This window comes from Phalacrocorax carbo, chromosome 1, assembly GCF_963921805.1.
Source record: "Phalacrocorax carbo chromosome 1, bPhaCar2.1, whole genome shotgun sequence".
In the NCBI taxonomy this organism is placed as follows: domain Eukaryota; kingdom Metazoa; phylum Chordata; class Aves; order Suliformes; family Phalacrocoracidae; genus Phalacrocorax; species Phalacrocorax carbo.
In genome coordinates this window covers 53,468,522-53,488,423 of record NC_087513.1, presented here as the reverse complement: position 1 = coordinate 53,488,423, position 19,902 = coordinate 53,468,522, and the positions used below count along the sequence as shown (strand labels likewise).

The window sequence follows — 19,902 nt, the reverse complement described above, 5'->3', positions numbered from 1 at the left end:
TAAGCTATGTGTATGGCCCAAGTAAAATCTAGTACACTTCAAAAAAGGGCCGGGATGTCCTGAATAGGTTCCAGGTTGCAATTCCTAAACAATCCAGTACAGAATTATTTCTATTAAAGAAGATGAAACATGTATGCATAATACAGATAGTAACATTTTGCTTAGTTGAATATGAGCGCAAAGCAAGAGTGCTGCTGCCATGTTGTACCTGATATATGCTGTTCCTCATACAGGGTGGTCTGAAGGCAGTGGTGTGGACAGATGTTTTCCAGGTTGGAATCATGGTCGCTGGATTTTCGTCTGTGATTATACGAGCTGTGGTGGTTCAGGAGGGAATTGGACGCATTGTAAATGATTCTTACTATGGAGGAAGATTAAACTTCTGGGAGTGAGTTTGTACTTGCAGATGACGTGCCTCTTTATTCCTACAAATAGAGCCCGTGTGACTAACTGTGAAATTAAATTGCTACTGAAGGAGGAGGAGGGGAGGAGTTGTGACCCAATTTTTATATATTTTTAAACAAGCTTACGTAGTTTGAGCGAGGTTTTTTTAGGTTTTACACTATGCAAAATCCTGTAAAGAGCAAAACCTTTTTACTTTGTCAAGGAGCTGCTTTAAGGATACATTTTGGATTCCACTGAAAGTAAATGGTGAATAGGAAAGAACACTAGTATTTATGCTCATAATTTGCAAACAGCTGATTTGGCATTTCAGCTGCTGAATCAAAAGACCTGGTAAAATAATAGGTATTGTCTAGCCTGAAAAAGGGAGAAGTTTTCCTTTTCCCTGAAAGAAAAATTAAAAGTAGTTTTAATAGTATTTTACCCTCCATTATTGAAACTAATCATAGCCTGAAAATACCATTTTGCATTCATTCTGACAATGTTGAATCAAATACCACTTCAAGTTAAAAAAAAAGTTATTGTGCTTTTGATGAGAAACTTTGCCAAGTGGTATTAGTGGAAGTTTAGCATGACAAGTATTACCTTTTTCCTTCTGTTTATCAGTTTGCAATACTCATCCGGCTGTTCTGTATAAAGGCAAACATACCTTTATATTGGTGTCAGACTGATGTTCCTCTAGATAAGCAGACATACTGGACTTTTTACTGGAGCACCATTTCATCACAACAGTCACAGGCATCATACAGTTTTATATAAGACTGTAGTTTATAGGTAAATAAATTAGTTAAACTTAATCTTTGGACATATGGGAGTGCTTAACTAGATCAGGATTTCAGCTCTGAGTTTTAAATTTGCTTTCCTTGAGTTCAGATTTCATGTATCTGAATGTTCAAAATCTGGCCAAATTAAGACAGTTTGTATTAGAACAAGTATGAGGAAAGTTTTCTCCTAGCCGTTAATATCTTCTCATAATGAAAAGATTTTCATATCCTGAATTTGTTTTCTCTTTTCCCTCTTGTTGTAGCTTTAATCCCAACCCTCTGCAAAGGCATACCTTCTGGACGATTGTTATAGGTGGGACCTTCACATGGACTGGCATATATGGGGTCAACCAGTCTCAAGTACAGAGATACATTGCATGCAAAAGCAGGTTCCATGCAAAAATGTAAGTCTGCCTAAAGTAACTCTTAATGCCTGAATTTGGCAGTGACTGTTCTTTATAAGGGAGATTTTTTTTTCTAAAGAAATGGGTTTTTGTCTATATAAACCCCATTTTTCTTTCTGTTTTGTGGGCCAGGTGGAAAACAAATCAGCACAATAAATACTGGTATTTGAATTACATGTAATTGCTGTAACACTGAACTTTGTCCCAGAATGTTTCAGTGTGCCAGTATTTTTGTATACACATAGATGCATTAAGTTTATATGCAGCCTAAAGACCAAATAATATAGTACTTATGCTGAAGCCATATCAAGACAGCGTCTTGAATTGCTACTTTACTAAACCTAAATCATTGTGTGGGAATTTTGCATAAGACAAGACTAAAAGTTTTCCATGCCAATGAGTATATGCATGAGAAAAATCACAGAATCATAGAATCACTGAGGTTGGAAAAGGTAGGATCATCAAGTCCAACCATCAACCCAACACCACCATGCCTCCTAAACCATGCCCTGAAGTGCCGCATGTACAGGTCTTTTAAATACCTCCAGGGATGGCGAATCTACCACCTCTTTGGGCAGCCTGTTCCAATGCCTGACCACTCTTTCAGTGAAGAAATTTTTCCTAATATCCAATCTAAACCTCCCCTGACGCACCTTGAAGCCGTTTCCTCTGTCCTATCACTAGTAACCTGGGAGAAGAGACCAACACCCACCTCACTGCAACCTCCTTTCAGGTAGTGGTAGAGAGAGATAAAGTCTCCCCTCAGCCTCCTCTTCTCCAGACTAAACAACCCCAGTTCCCTCAACCTCTCCTCATAAATCTTGCTAAAATTTCTGAGGAATCATATATTTTGTTTTCATAATAATAATAATAATAGATTTTTTCTTCAGAAATTCACTATGGAAACTGGCAGTGAATTCTGTTTTCTTTGAGTTTAAACATCTCTGATCAGCCTTTACTCTAGAATAGATTCACTAACTCTATTATCTTAATTTATCATTAGAATCATTCCAGTAATTCATGACTCAGGATTTAAGAATTATTAGTGAGGTCATAAAGTGTATTTACAGGAGAAACATAAAAATGCATATTATTAGTGTCTATAAATTCTGTAATACATTGACACACGGAGAAGGAGTATTATGAAGGCTTTCACTTCATAAAGTCAGAAGAATACCCACAAAATCATGCACAGTTTAGAACTGAAATATTTTGTTTATGGCAGTAATGAAAAATCTACTTTTCAGTCATTTGCGCTGCAGACAGGAATAAGCTGATGCTCATCATGAGCCACACCTCCAACACACCATGTGGCTTCTCCATAATCTCTGGCACGTGATGGGGTTCCAGGTTCTTGGCACTGTAAAGGGAGGAGGTGCATCCCACACCTGTAATGCTGCTTGGCATGATTGCATATGGGAAAGCAGCCACATACATTGTGCCAGAATTGTGTGCCTGTGAGACTGTTCTTCCTGAGCACCTGCTCCACCTAGGGCTGTGCTCTTTTCTTGCACCCTCCCTTCACTCTCTGTAAGGAGGGACACCTCCAGGGCATCCCAGAAGCAGAGTTACCAAGGGAAACCTGTACCGTGGCAGCTGCTGGGCAGATTTTCTGAGCTGTTGCAGCAGCTTTGACCAGGGCTGGAGGCTATCTGGTTCCTGAGGGGTTTGGATGGGATTTAGAGCTCATACCATATTAGTGGTGGCACAGCCTTAATCAGTGCTGTCCTCTCCAGTTGCCGTGAGTCGTTGGACTCCATGGCATCTTGCTTGTGCCTTGCTTGTGGCAGGGAATTTCCCCTGCATGGAGAAATAATTTTGTATAATGGTTGCAGCTTGTCACAACTATAAACACTGCCATTCTGTGATGACTATCTAGTTAATTTGCAAATGTAATTAGACACATCTGGCAAGTTACATTGGTGGCCTGAACCTCTTATTGCTATTTAACCTGTACATAGAAGTGTAAAATACCATCAGGTCAAAGTAATCATGTTTTGTACCCCTGTGGCATTTGCTGTGAGGCTTTATAAGAGACAGCATAATAATAAATCAGAGCTGAGAAAATAATTCTTTCACAGTTCCCAACTTGCAGCTTTTGGGAAGGCCTTTAACAGTGGCACAAGGGCAGGAATTTTCTCAGGCTTTGGGAAAGGATTTCAACCATTTAAGAAACACACCAGTAGGTAGGAGCACATACTGTCATCCTCAAACAGTAACTAGGCAAATTGAATTTAATGCTCATATCTGGATGATAACAGTCACTCAGAGCAGGACAGCTACATTTTCAAACAATATGGGCTACTAACACATTTTTCTCTATTTTCCTTTCAAGGTCATAATCTGGCATATTTCGGTGCTAAAATCTTAGAGCCAGCCTGAAACAAACAACCGAAAATAAGCGTTGTGCAGTTACTGTGCCTACTTCCTCCAAACTCCACCCCATGTTACTCACCCAGAATTAATGGAACACCTCCCTCCAATAGAGCTACAATTATTATACTCCAATGCTTAGTCATAGGGTGTACCATGAGCTGGGATGTAAATCAGAAGAAAAAAAACAGCTTTCTTTTCACTGTCAAACACTGATGCATTTTAAAAAGAAGAATTTTTGGATTCAGACAAACAATTCCTTTTGCTTCCGTATGTTTCTCTTGACTTTCTAACCTTTACTACAGACTATAGGCCGATACTGTTCAAAAGATTTGGATTGATATAACTCATTGGCTAAATTTTGTGCTAAATAATCTTATGTCAAGGTAGATTATTGTGATGCAGGAACAGCTTCAGCTAAATGAATACAGGACATCCAACCAGTATGTAAGCATCTGTAAGAAGAGGACTACTTCATATTTTACTAAATTAGTCTAGAGAGAATTTTAAAGTGCTGCTAGTTCTGTGTTTAGCCCACCCCAATTGCAAATACAAAGCATTTGTATTTGAGTTTCCCCTACTATGCAGTTTCCCCTACTATATGTAACTCAGCTTTTATTTGTATATGTCTTTTTTAAGAGTTTACATTGCACTTGACAATAATTTTTGCTGTGGCATAAAACTGATAGTTCAACTAATTAATATACATTACGCCTTTCTGAAAATGTCCATTTCAATACCTAACAAGGCCTATAAAGTTAGGTTTACTTCTTCATTCATCCTGATGGTCCTCTAGAGCAGTCCAGCTGCTTTCAGTTACCTTCTTGGGACCTGAAAGCACTAAAAGGCCTCCTGAAGCATTGCAGGCATGGATATATTTGCACAGAAACCAATGGTCCTCCCAGTGGAGGTCTTAGCAGTTGGCACAGATCCATGGTATGTGATCTGTTGGGCAGTTAAATCACTATCGGCAGATGGTACACAGATAACAGGGAGGCAACTGCTGGAAAGGAACGCTGTTTTGCAAGGCCAAGCTCCTGGTGGGTGCATTTGCTTGAACTGACCACCCTAGGTGAGACAAACTTTGTGACCCAGGAGTCATCAAGAGCTGAGAAACATTTGAGAAGGTCACATACTTAGATGGAAGGGAAAAACCCTCCCTCAGCAAGGAGAACAATTTGTTTTTCACTGCCAATAGAGGCTGCCTGTTGTGCGTGGCAAAAGTAGCATTAACACCTGATGAAAACGCATTTCTGCTCTCAGTGTTAGCTGAAGCTCCCATCAGGACATGGGGAGGCGATGGGGTTACTGGACCATAACGGGCTCCAAGTTGTTTAGTTACTAAGGGAGAAAGCTTGGGGTCGGTGGCAACCCTCTACTCTCTGGAACTGACAGCTGTAGGTGCCTCCAGACTAGGTCCCAGTGCCTTGTTGCTGCCTCCCATGAAGACTGTCCCAGGAGGAAATGAGGGATTTGTTGCTTTACAAGGGCAAATCCAGCATTGTGTAAGCACAGCACTGCAGCTCCATAGGCAAAGGGGTGCTGGTGCTGACTAAAAGGTGCTCAACACTTTGATCTGGGGCACCCCACCTTACAAATCTGTCCGGGGTTTGTCTTTACCATGGGGTGTGGCAAGGGGGGAAGAGCATCATCTTGCCAGCTGCCTGCAATGTAAAACTCACACACATGATGAAACATGGGGATTTCCATATCGCTCCCATCATGTCCCAAGCAGACCTTGTCAGGGGACAGGCACTCAGACCATACCACCAAAACCAGAAGTGTAATTCATATGTTTATAAACAAGATCTCAAACCGGGTGAAATGCTGGGACCTGTATCGTGACTCCCTTTCTGGTGGGCAGCCACTGGCCAGGAGGTCTCCTCAGGGCTGGCATGGGTGCTTGCTCGCTTGGCCCCAGTTGGGTCTTGCAGGACGTAGAGCTCTAACACGGTGTTTCCGTGCTTGTTGGTGCAGGTCCCTCTACATCAACCTGGTGGGCCTCTGGGCGATACTGGCCTGTGCGACGCTATGTGGCCTGGCCCTCTACTCCATCTACAAGGACTGCGACCCTTGGACGGCAAAGCAGGTGTCGGCGCTTGACCAGGTAGGGCCCCACATTTCAGGGGAAGGTGGTGAGAAAGTGGCCTCAATGCAGCCATAATAACTAGATTGCCTTCCTCTGCAGCCACAATAACTAGATGTGGGATGGGGGTTCGAGAGCCAGGGGGTTGGGAATAATGACATGCCCGTATCAGCTGAGTGTAACACTGAGGGATTAAGCTGAGACCATGGCAGGAAGGAATACCGTGGGAAAAGCTGCAGACCTGTCCTCGGCACTGTTCAGTCCCAGTGTCCCCGAGCTGTCTCAGAGCTGCAGGTCTCTCAGCACCAGGTAAGGAGGACAGCAAGGAGAGCAGCGATGTGGAGGGCACTCAGTCTGACCTCCTCTGCAGGTGTTTGGGTTTTTCACCGCAAACGGGCCTGGGAGTGCCAGCATTGCATGAAACTGCTTCAAAGTGAGGGCAGGAGGCTGCTGCTGGGGATAGCTGAAACAAGCGTGGCCTGTGTGAGTGACTGCAGGCCCTCGTGAGCTGCTTGACCTAAACCGCTCTGTGCCAAGGTGGGCAAAAGCCTTTTCAGACTCGAAACATAATCGTGCCTGAAGCATATGCCTGGAAGGCTACCAGCAGACAATTCTTCACTAGCGATGGTGAATCCTTCCCTCCTTTGGAGGAGAGCTGGCAATAAAACAGCATCATATCATGCTGCGGAGAAACCACCTTGTAACCCACAGTCAAGCTTCTTCCTAAATAGGCCCGGAGCAGGATATTTACCTGGCGAACAAGAGGTCTGGGAGCCCGTAGTCTTACCGGAGTCAGGGCCCAAGGAAATCATACAAGTCGTCTTTTTGGTTTTTTTTATGTTTATGCCTGAGGTAATTGTAGGCTCTGGATAACTCCTTACGGACAATAGCTGGAAAGCCAGGAGGAGACCACAGACAACAAAGTACCTGAGGCAGGACCACCTGGTCTTTTAGGGTAGAATAAGATGAGATATGGAAAGCCAAGGTGGAAACCCAAAGGTAGTTAAGTCATTCCTGCCAGGTGGAAACTGGAAGCAAAATACTGAAAGGACTAACTTGTCTGTGGAAACCTGGTTCCCAGGAAGAAAATTTTGACATCTGTATCTCTTTCCAGCACTCAGGTCTCCTAAAGGCCAACAAATAGCACACATTTTCCATATGGAAGTTTTCCTCAGGTACCCTGACGTTATTGGACTGTATCTAAAAACCTTTTTGTGGAGTCAACAGCAGACATAAGTATCCACTGTGGCACCGAAGCCCAAAAGAGTGATGTACAATACAGACTATCTGCTGCCCAGTGCTGGTTTCCTATACCATTGTCACTGGAAAGCAAGCCTGACAGCATGGCTATAGGCTCATCTCAGCTGGGTGGTCTAAATGGACTTCGCTGTACCTTGAGTGGATGTTTTAGAATTGGTTTTCTCTGTAGAAAACCAATAAATAGTGCAAGATGGGACATTCAAAATTAGAAGAGCTGGGCAGGATGCCAGTGAGAAGGCTGTAACAAAAATAATACAGTGAAAAAAAGAAAAAGTAGGGCAAGATAGTAATATTTCTGACTCTCTGAATTTTTCAGCTAATGCCATACCTAGTGCTGGATATTCTCCACGATTTTCCAGGAGTGCCAGGACTTTTTGTGGCTAGTGCCTACAGTGGAACATTAAGGTAATTTAATAATTTGGAACCTAGTGTCTTCTTTTTTTTTTTCGTTAGAACTAAAGTGCATTTACACTAAAACTTCTGCTTTTCATTTCTTTGTCTAGCTATTTTTTGTTCATTAAAAAAGCACTACATGCTTTTTGATGATGCAGCTTAAAAATCCATAGTTTCCAGCAGGGGCAATCTGACGTCCTAAGAGTCAAAGCTGTTTGGAGTTCCCTGCTAACAGTGTGAGGCACCAGCTAGCCACATGTGATGTACAGCACTAACAAATCCTCCTCTCTGTGCTGTTAAAGCCACTCTGCTATAGCAGTTTTTAAGTGTTATAAATAGCTACAATTTGGGGGGATTTCCTACTGCTTATCTTTAATTTTCCAGTTTCAAACCTGCATAACTTTAAAGCCATCTCCCTTTCCTCATCCCTGATCTTTAGAGTCTTGTTTACAAAAGAGTTTCTGGACTTCCAATTCTCTTGAATGAACCCTGTGAAAACAACTATCACTGTATATTTTTACTGAAGGAGACAAATCAATCCCCTTCTATCCCATGGTGGGGAGTGTTTTGTTCAGCTCTCCCAAGGACCATCTTTTAGGAAACATAGCCTCTCTCGAGGAAGGCTCTGAACGATAGTAAGCAGATAAAAATGAGGAAACTTAAGAATGTGACATTACAATAATTTTTTTTTGTTCTGAGTACTTGTAGCTACATAAATAGAGGGAACAGCCAGGTTATTTATTTTTCACATGCTGAGGAAAAGCTGGTGGCTTGTGAGAGCAAGGTACACATAGACACAAGATCACCTGACTGGCTTTGTGCCACAGGAGTGCTGGTTTCTTTGACTCCATAGAGAGCCTGGAGTAGTTCAGTTCGGACTAGATACCTAATTTTTAGATGAGTAAAATTAGATTATCATAGGATCATAGAATGTCCTGAGTTGGAAGGGACCCACAAGGATCATCGAGTCCAACTCCTGTCCCCGCACAGGACAACCCCAAATTTATACCATATCTCTGAGGGTGTTGTCCAAGTGATTCTTGAATATTGTCAGGCTTGGCGCCATGACTGCCTCCCCGGGAAGCCTGTTCCAGTGCTCCACCACCCTCTGGGTGAAGAACCTTTTCCTAATATCCAACCTAAACTTCCCCTGGCCCATCTTCCTGCCATTTCCTTGGGTCCTATCATTGGTTGCCAGAGATAAGAGATCAGCACCTGCGCCTCCTCCTTCCCTTGTGAGGAAGCTGCAGGCCGCAATGAGGTCTCCCTTTAGTCTCCTCTCCTCTAGGCTGAACAAATCAAGTGACTTTAGCCACTCCTCGTACAGTTTCTCCTCTAAACCCTTTGCCAACTTCATGGCCCTCCTCTGGACACTCTCTAGTAGCTTTATATCCTTAATGTACTGTGGTGCCCAAAACTGCACACAGCACTCGAGGTGAGGCCGCACCAGCGCAGAGCAGATTATTTGAATCCTCCTCTGAGAGTGCATTCAAAGTAACTAGTGACATGCGTGTAGGAATTTTACCTACCCAGATATATACTCTGTGGCTAATTTGTGAAGCTATCATGGCTACCAGTAGTGTTAACAGCTGAGCCACATGCAATAGGTGTTTTAACTGACTACTCCAGGCCCATCTTTCCATAAATATTTGCCGTATCTTCACTAAGAGCAATTACTTTAAACAATTTTTGTAAGCTGTTAACTGCATCACCTGGAATAATAAGTTATTTCAACCAATACAGCAGATATCTTAGTTTTCTGACACTGTTCTAGGCAGTGGCATTTTCTCTCTGCCAGTAACCCGTCTGTTATCTATGATTTCAGCTTCCAAGATAAAAAAATTGTGTAAATCTTGCCTTCTGTAGTACAGTGTCCTCCAGCATCAATGCTCTGGCTGCCGTGACTGTTGAAGACCTCATTAGGCCGTACTTCAAATCCCTCTCTGAAAAGAAGTTGTCATGGATTTCCATGGGGATGAGTATGTCTGGAAAATCTCTTTTCCGCTTTTGCTTTACAAAGTGAGGGCTTGATTCAGATTTCGCTTATGGCAGTGTAAGTCAGGAGTAACTGCATTCACACCAACAGGACTACCTTGGAGCAATAATAGGGGGAGACAAGATCAGCTCAGTAGATTTTACACAGATTGGGGGAAAAGCTATTTCAAGGGAGCATAAGGAAAAAAAGATGCCATCTGTTTGATCTTTAAGCAGGAAAGATGCACTGCATCTGTATTCAATATTGATCTGCAATACTACAAAGCCAAAAGTCTCAGATGGAAACAGCTGTTATTTTTCTTTCATCTGTCAAAAATGAGAAGCATAGGAAACAATTTTGAAGAAACCTTTTGAACTACGGGATACACAAGCAACAGCATTGTGTCCCAATAACATGCCAGAGAATGAGAAACTTCACGTCTTCTCTGATATACACTTGAGACCCTCAGTCTGTTTAGCATCTCTCTATATTGTAGCTCAAAGAAGAGGGTGAGAACTAGGCTGAGCAGATGGTTTAAATCTCTGAAGTGCAATTCCCACCTGTGCTGGTGGCACTGTCTGTGACCAGCTGCAGGGGTAACCCAAAACAGTGTTTGTAGTAAGCGTGGAAAAACCACAGTTCCAACGTGGTGCCATAGCCCATAGTAGTGAGCACAGCAGACTGGTGGCAGATGACAAGTCTTAACTATTTTCACCTGAGAGCAGTTTCTTAAACATTATTGCAAACAATGTTTATGCCAAAATTGTTGTTGGTCTTATCATGAGTTGCCTGACATATCACATTAAACAGTGGGATTAAGCTATTGCTGGTTCAGTAAAACTCAACAGGGGTGGAAGTGGAAAAAGCAAATAAGCCGGTGTTATGGGTCCTGGGAAGAGACACTACATCGTGATGACCTGGGATGTTCTTTATCATGGCGCCAGTTCCCAGTAATCTGCCAGCATTTACTTTCTTGCACCAAAGACTTTGGACTGAGAAGCAAAAATTATTCCCTTAAAATAAAGACTTTGACACAGAAGATTAGCTGAGAAATACCAATGATACATGTGGTATTGCCACTATGGCTAATCCATATGACTGCCATTTATTAACTAGTCTTTAATAATGTACAGGAAGAGGATTTTCTCAAGTTTGCATGATCTCCTTTCAATATAAATAGATAACGTGATCTTTTGGCCAATTCAGGCTCTCTTAGCAAAAACCCAGATGCCAGCAGGTGTGTTTTGGAGATGTCAGGAGCCATGCTGGGACAGATGGAAACATTTCCATTAGTGATTTTCAGACTCTGGCAGGTTTACTCATCATTCTGCCTTTTCCACACAGGCCTGTTTTATGGTGGAGTCTGCATCGCTATGGCTGCACTGGCATCTCTCTTGGGAGCCTTGTTGCAGGTAGGTGCCAGAGTGCTTTTTCATGCCCTTGTTGAATGACCCAGAAAGAATTATGCAAGAAAATAATTGCTGGATACCATTATGAGATTAGTTTTTATTCTTTGTTGGGTACTGACCTCAACCAGCCCATGGCTCAGCCTCTGTTCTAAGCACTCACATATATAGATATATTTATATGACTATATACCAAGTCCTGCCAGCTGAGTTCACACCAGTTAAACTCCTAATTTCCTTCTCAACATCTTCCCTTCTCACCATGTTGGAGGCTTTAACTTTCTTGCATAGCACCTTATAGCAGACTCTCTTCCTTCCTCAGGCAGCACTCAGCATTTTTGGCATGGTCGGTGGCCCCCTTTTAGGACTGTTTTCCTTGGGAATCCTCTGCTCCTTTGCAAATGGAATTGTAAGTACAAATTTAAAGCGCTTCTCATCCAAAATTCATCAATAATTTTGGGCATATCCCCTCCCTCCCCCCCACCCCTGTAATTTTGTGTTGTGCAGCAAGGGAGGTGTCTTTGATACTTTCCACGAGGACATTTCCCCTTGCTCCCTTTCATCCTTATCCCAAGGAAATGAACGGTGCTATATAGGAACTTAAATTTCCATCCCATGAAGAGACTTACATGACCAGAGAGGGGAAAAAAACCTGAATAAAAATAAACTTTGCAAAGATTTATGGAAAAACAGTTTTAGAAGCAGAGAACAACATGTCTTGAGATGTAGCTAAACAACCAGTAGACTCAGAAGATGCTGGCCTGTCTGAGCAAAAGGGGCTCAGGGTGGGAAAACAGGGCCCAAGCACTTACAGAGTGAATTGGGGTGTTCTCAGAGCGCTTCAGTATTGTGAAATTATAATTTCCAGAGGAAAAAGCTATTCCATCAAAAAAATGGATTTGACAGACTTTGGGAATATGGTCTGTGGGTTAGTCTGACAGGATTGCTGTTTAGTAAAGTTCACTAATCACTAGCCTTTACCTCTTTGCAGTTGAAAATTTTATGTATGTACAAAAAAAATCACTAGCTGTTAGCCACCCCACCCTACCCTGAAGCAGAAGAGACTTTTGCAAAAACATATCACATGAGAAAAGGAAAAATTGCTTCTGTATTTGTTCAAGAAGGGCCTCAAATAAAGCAGTATTTTCCCATATACCATGCAGCCCAAAGCTGTCCTTTGATTATAAAGGCCTAGTGGCAGAATAAAAAGAGGTGTGCTCGGGAGCTATGAATAAACACTGTGTTTCTCAAAAGGGGAATTAAGTAAACTCCCCAGCTCTCCCTAACTGTATATTTCATTTTTGCTATGGAGCCTACAGTTAGGATTACCTTCACTATTTCTTGCTCATCTAGGTGTTGGGTTTGGTTTGGTGGTGTTTGTTTGGTTTTTTTGGTTGGTTTTGTTGTTGTTGTTGTTATTCGTTTTTTTTTCAAATATCCTTTTGCTTTTCATGTAATTCCAAGTTTTGTTTTCTGTTTTGCAGGGTGCATTTGTGGGCCTCATCAGTGGCTTTGTTGTTTCACTTTGGGTTGGAATCGGATCTCAGATTTATCCTCCACTCCCAGAGAGGACCAAGCCACTATATCTCTCAACTGAAGGCTGTAATATAACCTCAGGAAATTTGACATCAACAGAAAATCCATTAACAACAGTCATCTTTACACCAATGGCAGACAGGTATACAAGTTCATCATGCAATCAACAAAGCATGTATTTGTTTCAAAGCAACACAAGCATCTGTCTAGGACCTGGGTTACTATAACCATCCATACCTGGCTTACTTACCAGGCTGTTTAAGATGAAGCAGTTTTCTCTGTTTTTTTTTTTCCCCTGTCAGAGTGAAGTTTGATTGAGTTGTCCCAGAACAGAAGTCAAAGTGAATCTTCCTGTTGATCTGAAAAGCTCCATTTCAATAGTTGAGTCTAAAGGCCTTACCCAGAACCAGAGTGTTAAAGAAGGCATAACATTTATACTTATTGGAATAACTTTTGCAGCCTGTCACATGAATTAAAGTACTAGGCAATTTGCCAGTTTAACAGCTCCACCTAGAACAGCTTGCCTGTGCAGAAATATTTCTCTTCAGGAAATTCAGAAGAGGGCATAAACCATGTAATGGGCAAAATATAAGGGGTTTTCTCCCCTCTGCAACCACCATCCATCTTACATTGGGCAATCACAATTAAGTTTAACAGTTAGGAAAGGCAATATAGGGAACGGCAGGAACAGAAGCTGAACAAACACATTTCTAGGGATTCCCAATCCTTACACCTCAGAGCATTGTACAATCAGCAGCAGAGAGCCTTGTACACTCACGGTGCCCAACACACAGTTTCACATACTACACATCTCACACGAGGCCTCCAGCGAGGAAGGAACTGTTCCAAGAGAGCACATTGTCAGGGAGAACAAAATAAGGTGTAACCGGAGGTGTGACAGTTGCCCTGTTTTTCCTGGCTGTTTAGAGCTGCACATGGTTGATTTCCTTCTTTTTTTTTTTTTTGTTTTTTTTTTTTTGTCCCCTCCTTTAAATAATGTCCCTTCTTCTAAAGAAGTTATCCCTTCATCTGGATAGGAGAAGTGCTCATCTCTGCACTAGATTCTTAGCAGAGACAGGACAGTCCTGTTTTACCTGCTCTGTCCTGTGCATTGCCTCACTGTACTGACCAGTCTCCTCCCCTGTGAAGGAACCTGTCCTGCCAATTTTAACAGATTTTCAGTGCACATTTTATTGTGCAGAGGTAGTTCAAGAGTACCAGGTCACTTGGTTCAGAAGTAACTCTGTATTTATACTCTGTGTGGAAACAGACAACGTTTTCAAGCCACTTGGAATATGAAAGCAGAGATTAACACTTTTTTTCTGCTCTCTTTCAGGCCTGCCCTGGCAGACAACTGGTATTCCTTGTCTTATCTTTACTTCAGCACACTTGGGACACTTATAACTGTGGTTGTGGGAATAATTATCAGCCTCCTAACAGGTACTAGTACTGGAGCTGTGATTTAATGTGTTTTAGATCTCTTTCAAACTAAGATGACCAAACAGAGAGCTGTCATTGCCACAGGAAGTGTCAGTGACCCTATTGCAAATGCTGTATAAAGGTTACCGTCCTAACTCTCACCTCCTCCCCTCAGCCCTCCTGCATCTCACTCCTCATCTCTGCTTGCAGCAAAGGTTACTTCAAATTTCTAAGGAGAAAGAAGTTTCAGCAGTTTTTTAACCTGAAGGGCAAAAAATATGTCATCTGTCTTTCTGTTTTGTTAGATGCCAGCAGGGGCTGGAGGTTTCAGGATTGTCCGTGAACATGGCAACAGCTCCACGCAAGGAGATACACCCATGTTTCTAGAGGACAAAAGCAGTTTTACTTTGAGTGAGTTCAGAGCACTCAAGGGTTATTGTCTGCATGTGTACAGTGCCTGCTGTTCACCACATTCCCCAACCACGTACCCAAGAGCCGCAGACCCTGCACATGGCTACATTAGCATCTTTCTCAGTTTCCCTGTACTATTTGTGCAATGGGCAAAAAGCAGCACCCCACAGATAAGAGCAGAGACTTCAGTTCCAGCCCAGGACCTCACTACTTTTGCGTCTAGGGGAGATACAAAGTGTACCTGTCACCCACCTCACGCATGGCAGAAACAGCACAAAAGCAGCTGCTCTCATAGCTTTCTCTATATGTCCAGCTTTCTCTATATGACAGCCCTCATCTTTGAGGCTGTTAGATTTCAGACCTATTAGTCTGACCTACTTCAGGACTGTGAAACTCCAAATCCAGCAGACAAACTCACTTCTGTTAGCTTCCCTGTGCCCTGCAGCTAATAAGCACTAGTTACACTTCTACCATTTTCTTCTCCTTGTCAGTTTCTAGCGGATTTGCTCCCCCTTTTCTTCCCATCATAAGGTCTTCCTGTTGCTATAGTGATGCTTGAAGACAAATTTTGCCTCTTACCAGGTTGGGATCAGGTCATCCACAGGCCACAAAACAAAGCCTGAAAGTTAAGCAACTCAGTAAAACTAGATGAGATGGTCAGCCCAAGAAAAAGAAACCCCTAAAGAACTGACCCAACCACAATGTCACCCTACTTTTTGCAGGGCAAGATGCCATTTAAGCCTCAGGTGGATATCAGAGCTAATTCCCAGCACCTGCATCTCCTTTCTTTCCCACACATGTTCCCACACAAGACTAGTTAATATTCCATGCCTTAAAAATACCCAAACATCCCATTAATCCTCATCCCTCCACCTTGGGGCTGCCCTTAAATAACTCACTATAAAAATTGCTGGTGACTCTGGAGACAGGAGTCCTGCTGGCAGGGAGCTGAGCACTGGGGCTCAGGCTCCAGGGCAGCACTTGGTACCACAGCTCCTGGACTGGCAGAGTGATCCCAGAGAATATTGTACAGTGGTCATCCTTTTCTAGTTATTGTCTCAGTGGTTTTTATGCAATAAGAAATCTGAGGAGAATCTAGGAAACTCTGGGAAATAGCTAAGGCACTTCAAGTAAAGCTTAAGGATCACTTTATATTTTGAGAGGTGCAGCATGTGCATTATTGTAAAGAAATGATCCTTAAGGCCTGTGATTGCTCGATGGCTTTTGCTGCATGACTCTGTCCTGCTCACCTGGCCTGGCACCCATAGCTGAGCTCTGACGCATACTTGGCACATGGAAACCGGCTGATTGAAACCTGCCTATTTTGCAGGAGGACTAAAGCAGAAGACAGATCGTAAATTCCTTCTGACCAAGGAAGATTTCCTGTCCAACTTCTCCTGGACTAAATCTGAGAGAGTAAGTGTAATTATGCATCTCTGATTTAAATCAATCTTTCCCCCTGGGGACAAAGGCAAACAGTCCCTGGCTTATTTTTTCCCATCAGGTTGAGTAGCACCTGATGTTGCCTCATGATTATCTGCTTTAAGGCAGTAGCAGAGCACAAGGCAGGCGGCAGTAAAGCAGCTGGCATAGGAAGGGAAGCTATGCTTGGCCATAGCTTGACTTCAGTGAACAACAGAGCAGCAGCTGAGACAAGGGACAGTTGTTCTCCTGGTTTCTGTGAAAATACGCCCTCACTAGTCTCTTGGAAGCCTGCCCAATATATGCTTTAGATTCAGCAAAGCTTCCTTTGTTTGTAAACATGTGTTCTCTAATGTCTGGATTTTTTTGCAACCTTGGCTACTGTTTGAGATAAAACATTTCTATTCAGTGTATCTGTTTCCTAGCTCTCTCCCTAAGGTATAAGAAAAGGGGAGATATTATTGGCTAATAACATCCATCAGCAGGGAGAATGTAGGGGAAATTTGTGGGTTTTTTTCTTCTTTTCAAATAAAACTATAGATCTTTTTTCAATCAGTATCATCAGGATGCTGAACATTCAAGCTCAGCTTTGTTCAGTGTTTTTCGAGTGATCATATCTTTGAAATTGCAAAATGCTTCTCCCCAATGAAGACAACTGCTTTTAGTATGATCTCATGGATTTCAGCCTCTGGATATGAACAGCAGGGAGAGAAAGAGCTTTTTACGATACCGTTGTAATGCTATTTGACCATGTCAGGACTGGAGACCAGCTAGCCAGCTATTGTCATTCACTGTCCGTAATGGGCCAATATCTGTTTTCATTATGTAGGAATTTAATCCCTGAAGTCTTTTGGAAAAAAAAAAACCAAACCATGCACCTGGAAGCTAATGTCCACAGCCATATTATTTTCTGCCCAGATTCAGAAACAAGCGTCTGCCTGGTTATACAGTTGGGAGCTGGATAACATGTGGTTGGCATCACAAATAATGTAGAAAGTTGTTGAGGAAAAAAAAATTAGGGGGGACTGAGCAACTTCCTGCACGTGAAGAGCTCAACATCTCATTATGCTTAACAGAGACAGAACATCAAAGCAATGATGCGTGTTAATCTGCTCTTCGTGTCAAAGATGGGGCAAGGACCCAGGGTTGGGAGTCGATAGCTCAGGGACCTGGTGGTGACAGATCACTAGACATGAAAACAGCAATTAGAACTTTGCACACCCCAAAATACTTTATAGACACTTTGCAGGACAAGAAGATTTTATGTGACAAGAGCATTTTACACAATTAGTACCTTATGCAATAAGAAACTTCCCCTGCCCCTAGAAAAATACCAGCAATGAACATGCTCTGTCAGCAACCAAGACGTGTTTTCCTGCAAGGCATCCTGTATGTCAGGGCTGACTCCACTTGCATGCAGGTCAAAGAGAGGAAGACTGTTTCTTCCACTTCACAGCATGGCTTTTGTCTTTTGTTTTCTAGCCAGAGAAAGTTGAAGTGTTGAGCCATAAGCCGTTCACCGTGGCAGATGAAGGAACTGACAACCCTGCTTTCAGCCACATTGAAATGGATGTTGCAAGCAATGAAAACAAAGTCAATGGCCTTCATATATGATGTGGGGCCATGTCAGCCCTCAAGGACAGTTTTGTTCATGTAAAGCACTGTTGACGTTTCTGTGTCGGGTCAGTTACCAGCCCTGCTGGGGTCATGGGCAGGCGTCTGCTTAGCTTTGTTGCACTGTCACCCTTGGCATGACCTCGACGTTAGTCAAGAAAGGAATCAGGTCTTTCTTGCACTTGCTCACTCTCTCTCGATCTGGATCTTCGTGACAGGGCTTAAGGCAATGTTTCTGTGTGAAATAGTTGCCTGATATTCTTGATCCTCCTGGAAAATATCAGCTTTCAATCTCAGTTCACGCTCAGAGTAAATTTTTTGTTTGGTAAGAGCACTTTTCCCCCCAGACATGGTTGCTTTTCTGGTTTATTTTTTTCTTTTCTCTTTTAAGGCATTGAAAGTATGACAAGATTAGGGCTGTGGGACCTTATCAGATTGCAAGAAACAGCGGGTCTTTTTTTAGTGCAGGAGGTGTATTTAGTGCCATCTGGTTCCTTTGTAGAACTGATCCTAAGAGCGTATTTATTTTGCTGGTTTTGTCATATGTTTGTTTTTATTAAGCTACTTGTTCCCTGCTTACCCGCGTTTCCTCTGTGCTCGCTGCTGGAAGCTACGAGAGTGCCTTTGGTGACAGGCAGAGGCAAGAGTCAGTAATATCCTTCCCTTCACACCCCGTCTCCCTTTTCTGCCTTGTCTCACCCTTACAGAGCTGGTCCTCGTGAAAGAAATGAGCTATTTGGGCTTTTTATTCAATGCCATATAGCAGAGCCACAGTAGTCTTCTACTTCATTCCCAGCGTGCTGGCCCAGGGCTGCTCTCGGACTGGGCTGGGTGTAGTGCAGCAGAGATGATAATGCAAGAGGAGGGCCCTCGCTGCTGTCTGGGACAAGAGGGAGGGCTGCCTCTGCAGTTGCCACTGTGCTATCTGCGGAGCTGTGAGCTGAAACCTCATGTAGCCATTTGCGTTCATGCAGTCCCTGTTGTCACTGCGGGGATTCACGTTCGAGGTCGGACCATGTCAGACACGAGCACGCCACATGTTTTGGCCGGCAGGTAGACCCACTGCTCAGTCCCCCAGGATGGGGAAGGGATTGCAGAGGCTGTCATTTAGTGAAGGCTTCTCCAGGGCTGCAGGGCATGAGACGGCCCGTCCTCTGGCTGGGCTGCCAAGAGAAGCTGAAAACAGCACATCCACTCCAGACCAGGCACTGAACTTGTGGTTTGGGAGGGTGAAAACCCCCATTGCGTCCTTCTCCTGTGTGCTTTTATGGAGCAGCAGGGAACAGACTCTGAACCACTGTGTTGTTTTTGTACTGCAGTCTTTTTGCTCTGGATATGCACGGGTATTTAAAACTCTTCTATAGCAGCAGAATCAAGCTGGAAAATAAAAGCAATTGCAGGGCAGTTGAGCTGTGAAGCTTATAAAGCAGTCATGCTTGAGAATCAGATGAAGTCAGATGGAATCAGATGAAAAATTGCGTGTCTTAAATGCTTTCTAAAAGTTATGCTGCATTTGTGCCAGGTGCTTAGCTGCTGTAACTTGGAATACAACACAGTGCTAGTTTATCTACCTTGACTGGGGCCCTTTAGCACCTAAATGAATTTATTCCATGCCCCTGTGACAGAGGGCGCTTGATGATCTACTGCATAAGACGAACTGGCAGGATCAGAAAACATTAAGAGGCAAAAGTGGGTTCCAAGGAGCAGACCTCTGCCAGAGGAGCGCAGGCCAGACGGGCGCTGTACAGGTTGCCACCAGGGGCATGTCTCCATCGGCTGACCAGTGCAAAACTACGTGATGGTGGCAGGTGTCCCCTTTGCCCCCTGAAGCAGTGGTTTGCGTGACCCAATGCAGCGTTTAGGGCCAGCCCCTTGTCTCCCATTCCTCCGCTGCAGCTCTGTGACCAGCAAAGTGCCTAGAGCCACTGCATGGAAGGGCTGTGAGCGAGCGGGATAGATCCCATGAGTTATATCTTCTGTCCATATATCTGAGACAAACAATAACATCCTGAATACAGTCATCTGGGATTCCGGACAGGGGTCTTTGTTCTGGGACTGTCCTACTCATTCTGAGACAACTAGTCCGCTGGCTGAATGAGCTGGCTAGGCTTCTCAAGTCTCAGAAGATAAGTGCAGCCCATTCAACCTTGTGCCTTGTCTTCGTGACACAGAAATAGATACTGCATTTTGTGCTACAGAATAGTTCTTGAGCCTTGGAATATAATAATTTGTACTTACCAGGTGCTTCCAGCCCACAGATCTGGAAAAGGGTAAGTACTGGTATCTCCATGCTGCTGCAGGGTGCTGAAATGAAGAGGACCAGTGTGCCTCTGAGTACCTGTGCTTTATGGCACAGAGTAAGCTGTGGACTGAGAGGACAGAAGCCTGTAGGAAGCCCTTGACCTGTGAGCCTGCTGATATGGCTACAGCCCTCCCA

The 19,902-nt window shown here is 43.4% G+C and overlaps 1 protein-coding gene and 1 long non-coding RNA gene across 2 annotated transcripts in view; one reads left to right on the top strand and one right to left on the bottom strand.

Moving 5' to 3' along the window:
• Positions 1 to 17,540, top strand: part of SLC5A8 (solute carrier family 5 member 8) — a 26,295-nt gene extending 8,755 nt beyond the window's left edge. The window contains exons 5-15 of the mRNA XM_064451922.1: positions 234 to 388; positions 1,430 to 1,570; positions 5,921 to 6,050; positions 7,606 to 7,694; positions 9,549 to 9,661; positions 11,002 to 11,069; positions 11,386 to 11,472; positions 12,548 to 12,741; positions 13,936 to 14,039; positions 15,760 to 15,845; positions 17,334 to 17,540. Coding sequence (XP_064307992.1) covers positions 234 to 388; positions 1,430 to 1,570; positions 5,921 to 6,050; positions 7,606 to 7,694; positions 9,549 to 9,661; positions 11,002 to 11,069; positions 11,386 to 11,472; positions 12,548 to 12,741; positions 13,936 to 14,039; positions 15,760 to 15,845; positions 17,334 to 17,465 — 1,299 coding nt within the window. The 3' untranslated portion in view covers positions 17,466 to 17,540. The remainder of the gene's footprint in view (positions 1 to 233; positions 389 to 1,429; positions 1,571 to 5,920; positions 6,051 to 7,605; positions 7,695 to 9,548; positions 9,662 to 11,001; positions 11,070 to 11,385; positions 11,473 to 12,547; positions 12,742 to 13,935; positions 14,040 to 15,759; positions 15,846 to 17,333) is intronic.
• On the bottom strand, positions 17,064 to 19,902 carry LOC135313400 (uncharacterized). The gene is made up of 2 exons (XR_010373040.1): positions 19,704 to 19,902; positions 17,064 to 18,842 (listed from the first exon to the last, which is right to left on the bottom strand). It is a non-coding gene; the product is annotated as an uncharacterized LOC135313400 (long non-coding RNA).